Genomic DNA, 19,171 nt, shown 5'->3' with positions numbered 1-19,171 from the left:
GCCCAAAATATTTAATTCAAAACAGCCAATATGCAAAATTAAAAATTAAAAGTGTTTAGCACGTCCAAGCAAATGCCTATATTGTTTCTGCAGATCAAGGCAACACAGAAGAAAGCCAACAGCCAAAAGTCTGAAAATTAAAATATAAAATTTGTTAAGAGGCAGCCAAGAAAAACCCCATGCGTAATTTCATAACCATCGTGAAATTTAAGCTCAAACAACCCCAACGCATCAATGAGCTCTTCTGCAATAAAAAACAAACAAACAAACAAAAAAACCAAAAAAAAAAAAAAAAAAAACCAAGCACTATAAATCTGGATTAACATCAGGCATTTTACCTGAAGATTTATTTTTTGATCTTGAACCCTCAATGATAGCAGTAGAAAACAAAAGCAGCTGAAATGTGAAACATTTCCTAGAAAAACCAAGAATTAAAAATAAGTTTATAATTAGTAAGAAGCAATTCTATAAAGAAAACTGGGGGCTCAAGAGAAATGTAAACATTGTATTTTTAAGGAAATTCCTTATCCAGATAATCCTAGATTTTCACTTTAAGAAATAGGTAGCAGCAGAATAACCATTTTAACATACTTTTTTCCTATCTGGAACCCTGTGTTGCTACTCATCTGCAAAAGATCAATTGCTTAATTGCATGTAACAAGAGAGTTCTAGAACTCAAACCATTTCCCCTCTAAATTAAGACAGACAAAAGACAATCCAGGAGTCTGTTTTGACAAGCTGTCTTTCCCAATAGAGTGTGAGTTGAGAGCACACTGTAAGTGCTTCAAAATTCATGTAAATCATTTTCTCTGGCTTTTTTGTTTTTTATCCATCCTTTAAGAGAGAAATTGGGCTTGGTATTCCCCAAAGTGGGCTTTCTTAAACTGTATTTCATGGAACTATTTGAGGGGACTCTAAACAAAGAGCTACGATATTAGAGGACAAACCAATCAATCTTGTTCTTCTCTTATGGTCAGGGTTAAGACTTGGCTTTTTAAAAAATTTCTGATATCTAGACAGGGGTCTAAAGCTTCACACTGCCCTGGGATAATGACACTAGGTTAGGAGGCCCTCAAACCAAGCATTGGAGCACTGATGTGCAGGCTAAGCACTTTACAAATTTCATTTGATCCTTAGAACAACAGTCAAGGAAGTAGAGATTATTATCTCCTTTTGTAATTAAGAAAATTGAAGCAGAGAGAGGTTAAATGACTTCCCTGTATTTTAGTTTAGAGTTCTCTTAGCTCAACATGACCACTTGCCTCAAAGATGGGTTTTGGGAAAAGGGTAGAGCCAGGCTAAGTGACAGTCAGGTGTGTAAGGCCTCCTACTTTCAGGTAGCTCTATGGAAGTCTGCTCAGGGCTAGAATGAATCACTAATCCACTCCATCTAAATATAGGATCCCTAGCCTGGTACTGCATGATACTTGTGTATGGGAACACTAGGTTCTACCCTCATCTCAGATACTAACTAGAAATGACAGTGATAAAATCACTTCCTCTACAAAGCAGGCATCTATCACAAAGGTTGACAAAGCATAAACAAGTTAAGATCTATGAAGAACTTTGCAAACTTCAAAGCACTATTAGAGAATGATTTGATTGAACCTCTATTTGAATTCAATTTGATCAAGAACAGAGATGTGAAGATTCCCCCAAGGCTTTTCAAGAAGGGTCAATTGGAAAAGGGATAGGGAATGAAGATTTATAGCAAGTCATCACATGAAAGTTCAGAAAAGCATTTAAGAGCTGTACTGGGCCTTCAGGAGAGAGGTCTGGCTGTAATATAGACAGGAAGGGTTGACTGGAGATGGACTTGATCTATAAATGCCAGAGATATGAACCAATCAAAGTTACTGAACAAGGAAACAGTCTGGCCTATGTCTCAGAAATATTAATTTGGCAGCTTTGGGGAAAGTGGATTAGAGACCAGGCTTTTTCAGTAATAATATCTTAACAGTTCTGAGGACATGTGAGAAAAACCAGACCGAGTTCAAGAAAGACATAGGGGATGCTACTCTATATATATAGTAATCCCTATGCTTCCTCAAGGAGCTTATATTCTCCTAGGCTGGGTAAATGAGATAGAGGTCTCAAAATGGAGCAATCTGGAGCAGGGATGGGTTTGGGATAGGAGGAGGAATGGAGTTTTGAATAAGTGGAGTTTCAAAGACACTGGCCAAGGTCACTTAGCCTCCCTGGTCTATAAAGCTAAGGGGACAATGGTGTGAGGGGGCGATGGTATTAGAAGTGATGAGCTCTAAATCTATAATTCTGTGAGTGAAAATTAAAAACTCTTAAAGATTCCTAGAAAGCCTATCATATCCAGTATTTTCCCACTTTGAAACTATGATATGAGCTTCTCTCCACCAGCTATCAGGAAAATCAGTGGAGGGAAAGGGAAAAGGCACCTTGCAACATTGGAAAGGTACAAAATTTACAAAAATGTGACCTACAGCAAGTCCTCTAGAACAAAAATTCTAGAATTTAGGAATACTAGAAAGGAAGCAGTGACCACCACCCAGAGGTCACAAATGCTAGCCTAAGTTCACCTAGACTATAGCAAAGCATTTGGTGAGGCATTTCTTGCTGAATCCAAAGAGTACATAGAAAAGTATTAGTCAATGTTCTCAAGGTCATATTGGAATGAAGTCTCCAATGGCAGGCCCCAGGTATCTGCTTTGGCCTTTACAAGGATCTGACTTAAGGCAGAGGAGGCATAATAATCAGACCAGTTGGGAAAGAAGCAATATTCACTGCCTCAGAAGCTTTTGAATGGACCCTCTTCTCAGAATCATGTCGAGTTATATATACTGAAATATAGCTGTCAAATTCTGGTCCCAAGATAGAAACCCACTGTGGTGGGAAACAGCCAGTAATATAGTAATATCTGAAAAGTAGTTAAGTCAGGTATAAATTCTATCATCTGACTTTTCCAAAGTTTAAGTCAAGGAATGTACAACAAAATTGCCCACTATAAAATTTAAATTAATCATCTAACTTTGCAAAAAAAAAAAAAAAAAAAAAAAAAATATATATATATATATATATATATATATATATATATATATATATATTAATCATCTAACTTTATAGATGACCAAAAGTGTCTTGGAGATTTTTTTCTCTTCTTTGGCCTCTTACATCCCTAATGAGAACCTAAAACTCACTCAAAAGAATATTCAGTGACAACCATTTTGCACAAGGATGAAAAACATCGTGTCCCCCCCCCCCCAATTTAGTATTGAAAGCCCTTGCCAGACTTGTTCATTTCACACAGCCATAATTCACCAACTGGCCTCCTCATTTCTCCTCCAGGTTTGTACAAATTCTGCAATATGCTTTCTGCAATGTTTTCCTTCACCTTCACACCTCTGAGAATGGCTGGCTTGCTTCAAAGCTCTGCTTAATCATCCTTCTTCCACATATAAAGGTTTTCCCGGTTTCCCCAACCCACAATATGGATCGGTTTCATATAAATTTCTAGGTGTGCACAAGGACCTCTGAATCCAAAGAAGCTTCCAGGATCCTGCCTTTTCCCTTGACATCTTCAGTCCTAAGCAGGGGCTGAGACAGCATAGAAGATCATTAAGGGTTTTAAGGTGGAGAGAGCCATGTGGTGTTCACTGAAAAGGGAGAGGCTGGAGACTCCTCGGGGCTAGGCAGGAGAAAGAGCAGCAGGGAGACCACTAATGGAGGCACATACAAAGAAACAATCATCCAGATTGGTGAATCAGGGTGATGTTACTAAGAATGGAAATAGACAGGTGCAAAAGATATTATCACACTGGAAGAAATAATAGGCCAGTGATGGGAGGGCAAAGGATGAATCACTGCTCCCACAGGGATGGATGCGCCCAGCACAGAACTGCCAGACAAATCATTTCACCAGCCTCCTCCATTCCTGTTTTTTTTGCTCCCAGAAGCCTTTTCCTCATCCAGACAAATTCAGGAGGCTGCACTTCTTTTTTATTTCTATCAAACTACTGCTCTTTTTTTGGTGATAATCACAGAAAGTATTAATTACAACACCAAAAAAAAAAAAAAAAAAAGGAAAAAAAAAAAAAAGAAATTTTCAAGATGTCTGGGAAAACTGGAAAATAATGTGGCAGAAAATAGGCATTGATATCTAACACCCTATATTAAGATAAAGTCGAAATGGGTTCATGATTTGGACATAAAGGGTGATACTATAAGCAAATAAGGAGGACAAAGTTTTAGTCTACTTCTCAGATCTGTGGAGAAGGAAAGAACTTATGGCCAAAGAAGAACTACAGAACATTATGAAATACAAAATGATATTATATTAAATTATATATATATATATATATATATATATATATTTATATTATATTTTAAAAGTTTCTATATGAATGAAACTAATGCAGCCAAGATTAGAAGGAAATGTAGAAAACTGGGGGAAAATTTACATCCAAGGTGTCCAATAAAGGCCTCATTTCCAAAGTATATAGAGAACTGATTCAAATTTACAACATAATCATTCTTCAATTGATAAATGGGCAAAGGATGTAAACTGACAATTTTCATATGAAGGAATTAAAGTTATTTCTAATCATATGAAAAATGTTCTAAATCACTATTGATTAGAGAAATGAAAGACAACTCTGAGGTACAACTACTTACCTCTCAGATTGGCTAAGATGACAGGAAAAAGATAAATGTTGGAGGGGATGTAGGAAAACTGAGACACTAATACATTGTTGGTGGAGTTGTGAACTAGTCCATCCATTCTGGAGAGCAATTTGGAACTATGCTGGGCTTATATCCCAAAGAGATCAAAAAAGTGGGCAAAGGACTCACATATGCAAAATGTTTACAGCAGCTCTTTTTGTAGTGGTGAGGAATTGGAGACTGAGTGGATGCCCATCAGTTGGAAAATGGCTGAATAAGTTATAGTGTATGAACGTTATGGAATATTATTGTTCTGTAAGAAATGACCAGCAGGATGATTTAGGAGAGGCCTGGAGAGACTTACAGGAACTGATGCTGAGTGAAATGAGCAGAACCAGAAGATCATTGTACACAGCTACGGGATTATACAATGATCAATTGTGATGGACATGGCTCTCTTCAACAATGAGATGATTCAGGCCAGTTCCAGTGATTTTGTGTCGGAGAGAGCCATCTACATGCAGAGAGGACTATGGGAACTGGGTGTGGATCAAACATTGTATTTTTATCTTTGTTGTTGGTTGAGTGCTTTGTTTTTTTTTTTTCCCCCTTTCTCATTTTCCCCCCTTTTGGTCTTATTTTTCTTTTGTAATACAATAAATTGCACCTCTGTGCAATGTTGGTTTGCTTGTTGTCCAAGGATGGGAGGTGGGGGAAGGGAAGGAGAAAACTTTGTAACACAAGGTTTTCCAGGGAGGGGTGAATATTGAAAACAATCTTTGCATGTATTTTGAAAATAAAAAGCTATTATTAATTTTTAAAAAAAGTTAAAATATTGAGAGGATACATTTGTATGTGGGATTTACATCCAAGAACATAAGCTTAGCCACATGGTTCCTTAAACAACAAAAAATGCCAGCCAAATTTAGACTCCATTTTCAAATAATATCAACCAATTTGATTGGTGTTCCCTCCGGCAGCCAATTTTAAAATGGTGGGAAATGCCATGCCCTTAAACAGAAGCATCACTATACAACTTGTTGTGAATAAACACTGGATACTCAATTCCATCAAGCACGAAGCACAAACATCCCCAACTACACTATTTAATACAACTCAGAAGTAAAACAAAGTGAGGTCAGTGTCTATCACCAGACAAGCTCTCTCACACTTTCTCAAACTCCCTCCCTCCCTCCCTTCTCTTGCATTTGGGCACCATCAGCAAAGAGACTGACCCTCTTGGTCATGACTGGGGAAGCTCTTTCTCTGTGGCCTTCAACATCAAACACAACTCCCCTTTCCAACTTGCTGGACATCATTTCCCTCTCCACACTCTCTAGGACACTTCCTAGGCCACTGGATTGGCCATTCCAAACCTCCCTCCTGTGACTCAATCCCTTTTTCACCTTTTGAGGGCCAACACCATGCAACAAAGGATAGGTGGGGTCAAGTGAATAGAGCACTAGGCCTAGGGTTGTCATTGGCTCCAGACAGGCCTGGAATCAGTAAAAAGCCCCAGTTCCAAGCCAGCCTAGATGCTACTTGTGTGACCCTGAGTAAGATCCCAGAGAGCCTTCTTTGGTCAGCCTTCCCCATCTCACATTTCTATACAGAATATATTGTCTCTTCCCATTCCATCCAATCTCTTTGAGATGATGCTCTTGTGTTTGTGTCTATCTTTCTCAATACTTGGGACATAATAGCTCTTAATGTTTGTTGGTTGCTTTAACATTCTGAAATTCTCAGCCTCTTTAGATATGTATGGTTCACAAGTGGAAGGTACTAGTAATCTCTGCTTAATGTGCGTGAAGAAGGAAGGGGTTCAAGAAATGGGGAAACTGAGGACGAGAAGTTCTGGAGTTTTAAGCTGCAATCAGGCCCAGTTCAACATGGATGTAGTGACAATATTTGTTGGTAGTCAAATATTTCAAAACAAACTATTCTGTAAATATTGAGAAAAGTCAATGACTCCAAAAGCTGGCCAGCATATTTAAAAAACCACAAATACTTCCTCCTCCCTCCACATATATCCCAGATTCTAGGATTTAAGATGCAATTATAAAGAGAATCATTTCGAGGGTAAAAAATTTTTCTTCCATAAACTCTATGTTGCAGCAAAAATCAATTCAAAGGAAACTCAAATTATGTATCATAAAGATACTCACCTGTTTCACTGAGTTCTTGTTCTTGTTCATAACAAGGATATCTTAAAATGTTCTAATGTTTCCTCCTCTACTTAAAAAGTATCAAAATTTTAAATGCACAACTATTTAAACCAACTTTCTTCTCAAAAACTTATCAGTAAATCTGACAATTCCCTTTTAAAGATGATTCAGATCCTCTTTTCCTCTTAATTGTAAATGACCTAAGTAGAATTACAGAATTCTTCCCTAATTTTTTACTTCACTTATTAGCTGCCAAATTTTTTTAAATGAAAAGATATGTACCTCCTCAGCCTATAACTCTGCTCCCACACTGTGACTATTACAAAGGTTCTATAAAGCTTTATTTTCACTAATTCTAGTAAGTGATTTTTCCTCAGTGATGGCTCTTCTATTAAATGTAAAATGAGGAAAATTTGTCCAATGAAACTTGGCTTAGTTATGTGGGTAGAGATTGGGTTCTCACCTACTTTCCCCTTTTCACAGTAATGCTAATATTTACATTTCAGAAATCATAAGCCAAAGTTTATGCTAGCTTCCTACCATATCTCCAGAGTCCAGTCATCCTTTGGGGAAGGTGGCTAAGAAAAACACAAATGTTCCCCTCAGTTCTAACCTGTCTTCTCAGCTGGCCTTTTTTCAAGGAATATGGCTAGTTGAGGCATCAAAAATATTTCCTATTAGTAAAAGTAGCCAATCAAAAAAATCTAAGAAATTTAAGAACACAGCTCTGGTGGGAAGGGTAGTAAACTGCTGAGAGGCAATAGAAGCATTGTGATTCAGTTTCTTCCTCCCCTCGCTTCCATTGTCTACAGCACCAAATGGTGCTGGCTAGTTTGGGGAGAAGGGGAAGGAGAAAGGTGGTTTCACACTCAGAGATAAGTTGATTTTTCTCTTAATGGTTCTCAATCCTTTTGTAAGGCTCAATTTGTGGATAGTGAAATTTCATTAAAGCACTATGAGTGACCAAGCCCAACACTGTTGACTCACCATTATAGGTTATCCGTGGCTTTGTTAAACACATCACAAGATGCAAATCCATTTCATCTGAAGGTACAAATTTGGAGCACACCGGGCACTTGAAACCTAAAATAAATAAATAGGAAAACCATTTGTGTCTTTTTACTTTTCTGGATCCCGATTTAACCTTGATAACTACTCCCTAAGAGATGGTGGTGTGGATTATGGATACACAATAGATTTGGGATATAAAAACTGCATTGAGAGAGAACTATGGAGAGTTAATGTGGTTGGAAGCATAATATTTGTTTAAAAAGATTGCACATATTTAATCTATCACATTGCTTGCTGTTATCTTGAGGAGGGGAGAGAAAAAAATTTGGAACACCAAGTTTTACAAAATTGAATGTTAAAAATGATCTCTACATTTCCCTAAAAACCTGCACCTGCTCTATCCACCCCATGCTCCTCAGGCTACCAGTCCTTTGGGGACACTATGGCAATCACTTGTTAGTAGGTATGGCCCATCCCTGAATTACTTCTTTGGACTTCTAGTTTCCAGAGCTACCTTTCAGTTCCCTTCAAGTCTTAAACACCCCCCAGATCTCCAGTCCTCTTATTAACCTTATTACATTCTCTGCAAAGCCCAAGCAGACAGTGGTGCAGGAGATAAAAGGCCCAGAAGGCAGGAAGTCAAATGGAATGTCAGGTTTATAGAAAGTAAAATACTAAAATTAGTATGTTATCAAAACCAAGTAAAACATCTACCAAGAAAACAATTTTTAAAAAGAAACTGTATATTGATATATTAATGGCAACCTTCAAAGTTCTATCTGGACATTTCATCCAGGATGGAGTGGGGGAGGGGGGATCTTGGATTCTCAAAACCTCAGCCAGCAAAAGGCAATCCCTCAAAGCCTTTGTTTAAAAAAAAAAAAAAAAAAAAGACACCCCACTGTCCCACTGTAGCCCTCACTGCTACCTTTCAATCTCTATTAGCTTGCTTTCCTTTGGCACCCACATAAATTTGTAAAGTTTTCAAAGCATATTCTGCACTTATTATAAAATCCCTTTTTAAAAGTGCTTATTAATGGTCATTATTACAAGATAGTAATAAATACAATCAGTGTGACAATCTCACTCTTCTATTAAAAATGCCTCACTGAGGTAATGGAATATTATTGTTCCATAAAAAATGATGAACAAGCTGATAATCGAAAGGCCTGGAAAGATTTACATGAACTGATGCTGAGTGAAACAAGCAGAATCAGGAATGCATTGTACACAATAACAGCAGGAATGAGAGATGATCAACTACAAAAACTTGGTTCTTCTCAGTGGTTCAGTGATCCAAAGCAATCCCAATAGACTTTGGACAGAAAATGCCGTCTGCATCCAGAAAAACAACAGAGACTGAACATAAATCCACACATGCTATGTTCACTTTTTTTTTCTCTCCCATGATTTTTCCCTTTTGCTCTGATTTTTTCTCTCCTAAAATGATTCATAAAGCAATATACAAAACAAATAAACTTACTACCAAAATTATGACACTGACTCCCTATTGCCTTAAAAATGATCCCATAATGATCCAATCTACTTTTTCAATCTTTGTTTCACATGATACCCCCACCCTCCTCCCCTTTACTTCCCTTGATTTCAGATAACAGGGACTTGCTAGCTGCACCCTGATAACAGCTTGCCCTAGCCAGTCCTCTACTGCTCAATAATAAAGGCAGGTCAGGCACTTAATTAGGTGCGAGGTGGAGAGTTTTAAACAAAAAATATACACCTTATTCTTAAGAAACTTTCAAGAAACTCAAATCATGTACAATGACTCACTGTCAATCTTCTTCAATCTATTTTCCAAACTGGTGACTTGTCCAGTGTCACACAGCACAGGGAGAGAGTCTTCCTGACTCCAGGCTGGAAAGTCTATGTTCTATGGTACCTCCTAGCTGCCCCAAGGACTAAGTTATCATGAATGCTGACCCAACACTACTGAGTTAAATAAGAGGAAGTGGAACTGAGAGAGTCCTGGCTGAGGACCGGGAGAGGCTCATGACAGAAGGCAGGATGGCAAGAGTTTCCTTGAAATCACTTTTAGGGGCACCAGAAGCCATCAGAGTTTAGTGAAGAGTAGATATGGAGCAAGAAAAAAGCTGCCTGGAGAGGAAGCCCCCATGTTGGAGTTCAGACAATTCTCAGAACTATCACTCCAGGAAAGAATACTCCAAACTACTAATAGAAGGAACACAAACCAAAAATCAAACAAGATTTTAGCTCTCTCAACAAACTGGAAATTCAGTCACCACCTCACACACCAAACAGGAATTTATGAGGTCCTATTATAAACAAGACACATTAAAATTTTTTTTTTCTAAAGAAAAACTCCCCTATCAATCAAACCCCACAGGGCCTACTATGTACCAGGAGCTATGCTAAGCACAGGGGATACAAAGAGGCAAAGGCCAGCCCCAGCTACTCTGTCCTGCCACATTTGGATCAATAAACACCAACCAAGAAGTCAACAAACCTACTATGCATTAAGGGCTGGGGATACTTGAAGTATCCCTGCCCTGAAGACAGTCCCTGCCCTTGAACTGCTCAGTCTAAGGGGGAGAGGCAACAAACTATGGACAGGATAGAAAGAGATTAAGAGAAGGGAGGGAAAGTGTTAAAACTGAAAGGAAGTTTCCTGTACAGGAAGAAACTGAAGGGATACCCTTCATGCAGGAAGAAGCTCTGGTGGACCCCCAAGTGTCTCTAATAGCTAATCACTTCCTTCTCCTTTTCCCTCCCTTTCCCAGAGAGTTGCTTTTTCAATGTTTACAGGACTTTATCTGCCCAGGTCCTAGTCTACCTTGGACTAGACTTGTTTGCAAACACACCCTTTTCTATAGCTTATTGGCACCATGCACAAAAAAGGCAATAAATGTTATATTGTGCCATCTGCATAGAGAGAGAACTACGGAGGCTGAATGTGGATTGAAGCATACTATTTGCACTTTTTTTTGGTCTGCATTTTCTTTCTTGTGATTTTTTTTCCCTTTTGGTCTGATTTTTCTTGCACAACATGACAACTATGGGAATGTTTAAACGTGTGTGTGTGTGTGTGTGTGTGTGTGTGTGTGTGTGTGTGTGTGTGTGTGTGTAAAATATCAGATTGCTTACTGTCTTGGGGAGGGGGGAAATGAGAGGGAGGGCAAAGAATGTGAAACTCACAACACTTACAAAAGTGAATGTTGAGAATTATCTTTACATGAATTTGGAAAAATAAAATAATTTAAAGAAAATTAATGTATTTTTGTCTAACAACTGGGATTTACATTGAACTACTGAAAGTTCCATTATAATTAGTTTAAATAAATCACCTGGACTTGAGCTGAACTGTGGCACCCAAAAGGAGGAGGGGAAGGGGTCAGAAAGACCTCAGAAGTTGATCACTTGCCCTGAACCCCAGGCACAGAAGAGAAGTTCTAGGCTAATGTCAAGCTAGGAAGGAAATGCCCCCTCCCTCATCACAAGTTCCCTCACAACCCCCTCCAGAAGGTGATTTATGGTCCCAAGCTTGATATAGGTGAATTTTATACCATCTAATATAAGCATTGCTGGCTATTCAGTTTGTGGATTGGTCCTCAGTCTGACCATTCACTTCTTTAGACCATTTCAGGACCCCAATTACTGAACCCTGGTCAGCAGCTCATTCCTTCAAATCCTTTAACTGAGGATAAGTGACCTGTACAAGGTAAACTAAAAACAGCCATCTTCCTAGCAACTTTTTAAAACTTTGCTTGGAGGTTATTGACAAAAAGATCATACAGACACCGACATCCACACCCACCAACAAAATACAGCAGCACTATTTGGGGTGACAAAAAGTTATGTGACCCACTAACTGGGCAACAAAACTAAAAAAACTACAGTTGTATTAATGTAACAGATTATTGCGCCATAAGGAACAATATTTTTGAATTTCGGATAAACATGGGAAACTTGGTACCCACTTTCCTTTCTCAATCCCTAGGACCTTAGTTTGGATTATTTTATTTATTTCAACTCATAAAACCCCCCAAATACTCTGGCACAGTATTTGTTCTCCTTAATATTATCAACCTTTATGACTCTATTAATAAACATGGTATTTTCTGAGTAAAATCCTCTCACCATAATTAAGCTTTCTTTGCAACAAGTTGAAAAAAATCCAACCTAGAAATTAACCATCGACCTCCATATATTTTTCTGGCCAAGAGGAAAATATTGTTTCCTCTTTTCTGTGGATTCAAGATTCAAGATCAGTATCTGGAATTTCCACCTTATTCTACTCTTATGTTACTGTAGTTATCTGTTCTCTTGCTTCTAGTCTTATAAATATGAGCAAATGAGATTGATCACTGGGTTAGACAGGAGACATTGAGGAGGTGAAGCCCAAATTCCCAAGGCCCAAGCCAGGCCACTTCCTAATCGGATGGACTCCAGGGCCTTTGATGTCAAAAATCCTTTCTCCTAATACACATAATTTCATCTAAAAGAGCAAATAAGGAGGATAAATGGATGACAGTCTAGGGTGAACTGCAAATTAGGGGGGAGAAGAAAGCAACAGCAAATCAATTCCTCAATTATGAGTCTAGCACTGCCGTAGGCACAGCTGATAGGAAAACAAAAAGTTTCAGTCCCCAGGAGACAAGTCACAAGTACATATAGAACAAATGCAAGGTAATTGGTAGAAAACAAACAAGCCTTTTTCTAGACCTTATCACAAACTGAGCAAGAAAGGAATGTCCCTAAACCTAGGGCCCCAATCACAGGGGACAGACCCTGGGTGGAGGATTTAAAGGGAACCAACCACTCCCTGGAATCTGAGACTCTGAGCTGGGAATTCTTCTGGGATCCACTGAGGGCTTGTTAGCTGCACCTTCCCTATGACAATCAAACTGTTTATAAGTATAAAGATTAAGTTTTCTGTGATTAAGTATGTCAACGTTATTATCATACCATGGGAACATTTTGAATGTTAAGGGTTGCATAGCAATAAGGCAAGACTGAGGCCCTAGGTGTAGATTCCATCTCGGGGGATAAGTCAATCTTTCTTCATTCATCAAAGGAAGGTGTTTGATTAGATGATCTCGAAGGCTCTAAGTCACATGATTCCACAAGGTCAGATAGTGGGACCAAAGATATAGAAGTACTTTAGCTGCTCTTATCCAGGGATAAGCACATGACTGTGCCTTTGCCTTCACAAGGCCGGGGAGGGAGGATCAGAGGGCAATATTTGTGTTTCTGTTTAATTAAATAAACCGATAAATTAAAGCAGGCTAGCACTGTGATTTTTTTGACTGCAAAACTAACTCAAACCTCTAATAATTAACTATTTTTATACTACGTTGATTTGTAAATTAAAACAAATTATTTTTAATACATTTTATAAAATGTATTTCACATAATTGATTTCTGTAAAACTATTTCTCTGAAAAATGATCAAAGGGTTTAAAAAAAAAAAAAACTTCCAAAGGAGTAAAAGATGCAGGGCTTCTGGCTCTAAGACTAGCTAAAGTACTATTTCAATCATTAAACCAGTAGTAGAATGGCACCTCCTCTCCATCCTTCTATAGGACTTAATAGGACATTCATGTGCTCCTTGGCCTGCTGAAGATGGCGGAGTCCTCACTTTTTTCAGGTTCTGACTTGGTTTCCTCCCATGTTGTATTCAAAATATTCATGCTTTCACTAATTAGCTATTACTTTTAAATGTTGTCATTACAGACCCTGAATCTGAAAGATAAAAATCACAGAACCAACCTAGGCTAACTGAAAGCAGTTTAACACAGGTGTTTAAAAATTTTCAACAATGTCAGAAAATGAACTGTGGGTACTACGGAAGCTACATTTCATGAAAATTGCTTTTTAATAATTTTGGCATAATTTGAATGAGTCAGGACTCTTGATCTGTACTTATCTTTTATCTCTTTCAATTCTTCTAATAGTTTCATTATTGAAATACATAGGCTCATTGGTGATGAAAATTGCCACAATCTGAAGGAACAAAGGATTGCTCAGAACAGAGTTTGCTAATAGATCAGTCTTCCTCTGCCTTCAGAGTACATTAAAAAGTCTAGAGACTTGAAATAAGAAATAAAGCAACACAAATCAAGGAAACATGGAATTGAGGACAAATAAATGAAAATAATAGCACCATGCTGAGGACGAATAATCCATGGCTCTTCAAGTAGGGGAGGACAAAGGTGAATAGTCATATCTAATAAGTAAGTTGTTCAAAAAAAGACTTTAAACGTTGTGGAGGAAAATCTAGAGACATCTCCTGCTTCATTATAAAAAAAATGCAGGAAAACAGCAGAAAGACCAGTTGAAGGTAAAGATATCTGGGTGACACAGGGACACTGGGGGGAAGAGGGGGGAAGGAAAAAAAGGGGAGGGGGGGAAAAGAGGAGGGGAGAGGCAGACACACACACAAGCTTCACCTCTGGGCAAGGGGTTAATTGGACACACAAGACACACAGACAAGTGAATACCTAGGAAACCATGGAGGATGCAGTGTATAAGAAGTTTGCACCAAGCTATAGGAAGTTAAAAGCATTGGCTGAGGCCAAAAATTTTTTAAATCGGATTTGCTTAATATACTTACCACAAAACTATAGGCTCCGGGAGGACTATAGGTAGCAATAGTAGGAAAAAAAGAAAAAAACTCAATCAATGCAAAGTGATGGTGGGGTTTCATTAACCCCACACCCTGCTAATGGTTGTGGAGCCCCACTCCTGGCAGTTAAGAACCTACTCCTATTTCTGCTCTTAGGCTGCCTTTGGTCCCTCATATGCTCAAAATTCACTCTAGGAAGTTTCTTGTCATAAAAATGGAACTGTGTTAGGTACGGAGGGGAAATATGTTCAAATAGTTTCTGCAAGTCCTTTATTTTAGCTGAATTGGTACCAAGGATTCCCCCAACCAGCAGAGAGCTGACTGCATATTAATTGGTTCATTGTTCCCTATTTCGCTGAATGTCACTTAGAATAAGCTTTGTTTCAGGAGAATTACTATGTAAGGAATATACACATATGTGGCTAACTTTTTCCATTGAAAATTCTGTAAGTAACTAGAAGGTGAGGAGGAGGGAGAGACACCAAAGATAATTATTTAACAGATACTTTTCAGAGTAGTCTAATAAAAGAATTCAGATTTGAACTGAAGAAATTTTCCCACTTCACTCTCACTAAAAACCCACATAAGAAACCTATCTTGTGAATAAATGATGTGTCAAGTTTTAAATTAAGATAAAACAAGCCAGGATAAACGTATCCTTTTAATACTGTAGTAAGAATGAACCCACATACACAATTTTCTCAACTAAGGTTAAAAACTTCAGGCATATGCCAACACTTTTAGGTAAATCCCATGCAAGTCCAGATTTACAAAATAAGGGCTGGCTATATTCCCCATGGGAGTCCTATACATAGCAAATCTTATTTTAAGACTATAAAAGAATCTCATTAGCAAAAACTGAACCACAAACTTCACAGAAATGTTTTTGATTTCTTTAGTCATCTAATCAAAATGTAGTGTGTATAAATGTTTTCCCCTTTTTCCTGAGGGGCCTTTTAAAATAAAGCTGAGATGGCCAGACTTTACTCTTTGTGCTCCTTTTTCTCACAAATTTCCCTCCTAAAATTGTGTCGCAATATAACTTGGCTCTTAATCTTTTCCCTAAGGATCAGTGGTTGTGAAAGCACCAGATTACTGACCCACCCCCAAAGAAAAAAGTCCACAGACAAGCCAGAGAGGAGGGCCAGAAGCAGCAACAAAAAAGAAATCACTTTCTTGGAATGTGGGTTTTTCTCTTCTATGTGAGGTCTGAATGATGCCAGGTTATTTTAAGTCTCCATTAATTTTTAATTATCTTCTAATAATTACTGTCTGCATTTAACAATTTCCCATACTATGAATGACTTGAAATCTTTTTTTTTTTTAAAGCAAAATACAATTAAAACTGGACAGTTTTAATGAATAGATTTGACTTTCATACTACAAGGGCACAACACCATTTTTACAAACCAAAAGGCTGTTTCTACTTAAAATTGCAAACTCCCCCCCTTTTTTTTTGTAAAAACAAATTACTTTGACAATTTGCAAATGGATCACACTTTGAAAATAGGTAGGAACTATAACTTCTTACGGAGCAAACTGGTTTATTGTAGTTGGGAAATTGACAGGTTAGATGGCCAAAGAGTAATTAACATATTAGCTTGGTTCTATAAGAGATCATTGCTACAAATTACTCAATGCAATGAATGCTTTTAACTAGTTGTTTCTGTCAAGTAAAATTATTTGCCTTAAAAAAAAAAAAAAAAGACCCAAATGGTTTTATACTATAACACAATGTTAACAATTCAATTCTTAAGTGTTGATTCCAGTCTAAAAGACTGAGATCCTAAGCACCCCCCAACCCCAAGAATGGCGGTAGTGTCCCTAAAGGCAGAGCTAGTGAATTGACTTCTTTCTTCCCCAAAAGACAAGTCTTATATTTAGTTTATACTTAGTCAGCATAGTTGCAAAGAAAGGTCAACCTATTCTTGTCAAAGGCAAGATACTGAAGGCCCAACTCTCTTGTACTTGAAGTTGGAATTGAGTCTGCATTTAATTCCAAAAACACTAAATGTCTATCATCTGCACAGTATTATTCTAGCTTTAAACACCACATATTACAAGGACGCAAAGCAAGGGTAACTGGCCTAGTCAGCAGAAGCAGCAGCCCCCAATTTCATTCCCCCTGAATCTTGCCATCTGGTCCACACTTATTTCAGTATTCCCAGAAACACAAGTAGCCTCTCCTCACAGCTGTCTGTAAAACAAGACCCTACCACAGTTGATCCTAGTTCTGGGCTCCATTTTCTTAGCTTTTATAGAAGATGTTCTCCTGATCTCGCCTCTGAGCTGAGTTCCAGTTTTCTTAACAAACAGCTGAGGTTCCTCCAGGGTTCTGACTGAGTCCTCTCCTTCCTTTATGCTAATTTTCTTGGTAATCTCAAGAGCTACCATAGTTTATCAGATGACTTCAAGATGCTGTGTAATGCCTTTGACATAATACCAATCTAAAATATTATTGTAGACAGCTGATTTATCTTATGAAATATATTTTTTTAATTTGAGTATATTCTTTCTGAAAAACACAATTCATAACATAGATCAAATGTTTACTTCAGTAACAATTTGTTGGTAAAGAAGCAAGAATGAGCTATTTAGAGAATTCTGGAACTTCAGGTTTCCCCCTTTTTTATAAAAAAATTAATTTTCAATTAACCTTTCCTACCCAAACTAGAGATGGGCAGTGAAATATTCAAAACATAGTGAAAATGCAGGCAGAGGGGCTGAAGATAAGAGCAGCGAAAAGAGGTTTTTTTAAGGTCTTTTTTCCTTTTTTTACTACAAGGTTTACATAATTCTGGGGCTAAATGGAACTTCAAAAAGCTTGGTTCACTTCACCTGGGAGCCCAGAGAAGTTAGCAAGTGCATTAGAGAAGGGATTTAAACCCAGGTGTTTTCAGACTTCAGAAACCAGAGTTCTTTCCATTATTGCCATCCTGCTTTTTAATTATTCAAGAAATTCATAGTTATACCAACTAGCATATAGCATATACAGCTATACCAGTTCATAAAAATTTAATCATGGACAAAAACAATATAGGGCTTTAAACAGCCACAAATTTAAGCTCTCCAAATCTTTCATTTCTAGCCAACTTTCAATTTTCCAGGAGCTCATGATCCAAGTCTCATGCTTATCCTTCTGTCAGTATTTTTCCTATTAAGCATCTACATCAGATGCAGGAGAAAAAGGATTCCTGTGAAAGCTGAAAATCGATGAATAACACCTATTTACATTCCTAGAAAGTTTTCTAACTACTTAGAACTTTCTCTTATATTCTCAACTGAACCTCTGAGGACAAACTCCAATTGAAATCATCAGAGAATAGCTTCTCTGAAATCTTCCATAAATAGAGGATCTCAAAGCTGCTCTAAAATGTTGAATGCAAACAAATCAAGGTACTCAGGATGGAATTTAGGTTTGTCATTCTGCTATGTCCTTTATGTCTCTTTTTAAAGTAAGTGTTTTAACTGGCTTGGGGTGGGGGGGGGGGGGGAGGAAGAGAATGGGGCATCAAATTCCTAGTTGTAAGATATGACAGAAAGGCTACTAGCAGCTAGGTAACCCAGTAGCTAAGAGCACTGGCCCTAGAATCAGGAAAACCTGAGTTCAAATCCAGATTCATTCATCTAGTCATGTGACCTTGGGCAAGACTTTCTGCTTCAGTATCCTCAACTGTAAACTGGGAATAGCATCAAATCTCCAAAGTTGTTGTAGGGTTAAACATCAATGAAAATTGTAAAATGCTTAGTTCAGTGTCTGGCACACATAAAATACTATATACATATAGCTATAGTTCAATAATCATCATCATGATTATATCAGGTTCAAAATTTTAACTACATCTCTTTGAAGAGGGAAAAAAAAGGAGAGGGAAAAGGGAGAGAAAGGAGGAAAGGGCAGAGAGAGTATATGCAGCAAGTATAGGTTATGATATGATATTTGGAGAATATCATAACTCCAAACATCTTTAATGTTGAATAACATTATATATGGGTCCTTTTGCAATAGCAATGTTAATAATCATAACCAAACTATATCACAACACAACAAATACCCACACACAGGACTACCAGTCACTAGAGAAAGAAATCCGGTACTTCTCTATGTCATGTTTGCACAGAATGAATTTATGGTATTAGGTGATTATTTGTTTCTGGAATATAGCAAAGAACAAAAAAAACAGCCCAACAACAAGAAAAAAAGATTTTTTTTCCTGGGCCATCTTCAGCCTCTATACACTATACTTTGGTTCTTTTTTTTTTTTCCTCAGTGTATTTCCAGTGTAATCCAACCTTGATTATTGAGTTTCCCAGTCCACAATAGAGTAGAAGAATTAAATGAGAGATTGTTAATAAATTAAAAAAAAAAAAAAAAAATGTGATGAGGCAGCCAACAGTTGACTGAGGGAACAGAACGTAGATCCTTTTAAAGACACAAACAGCAGATAATACCTCAATAAATCCTACAAATTCCACAAATATCTTCACAAAGATATCACCATATTACAGCACACTAATGATCATGAAAATGAATTACCAAAAATAAGTTAAATTATATTCATTGTACTATTTTAAAAACAGAAAGTAATGCCTTTAGTTCTATATATTTTGCAAAGTTGTACATTCTTTATATTCAGTATGTAAATACATTATTCTGTCAAAAACTACTGCAATGAAAAATATTAAATACTTATTAAGGCCACTATATTGCCAGTTTTAGTTAAGATGAGTGGCAGACTCAGGCTCCTTTTACCAACTTCAA

The 19,171-nt window shown here is 37.5% G+C and overlaps 1 protein-coding gene across 2 annotated transcripts in view; it reads right to left on the bottom strand.

The window, feature by feature from the left end:
- Positions 1 to 19,171, bottom strand: part of ZNRF2 (zinc and ring finger 2) — a 42,503-nt gene that overhangs the window by 13,096 nt on the left and 10,236 nt on the right. For both annotated transcript variants that reach the window (XM_074266809.1, XM_074266808.1), the window contains exon 2: positions 7,785 to 7,880. In XM_074266809.1, the coding sequence (XP_074122910.1) occupies positions 7,785 to 7,880 (96 nt within the window). The remainder of the gene's footprint in view (positions 1 to 7,784; positions 7,881 to 19,171) is intronic.

Source organism: Sminthopsis crassicaudata, chromosome 5 (genome assembly GCF_048593235.1).
Source record: "Sminthopsis crassicaudata isolate SCR6 chromosome 5, ASM4859323v1, whole genome shotgun sequence".
NCBI lineage: Eukaryota > Metazoa > Chordata > Mammalia > Dasyuromorphia > Dasyuridae > Sminthopsis > Sminthopsis crassicaudata.
Note: the sequence above shows the minus strand (reverse complement) of the source record. Positions and strands in the feature narration are given on the sequence as shown.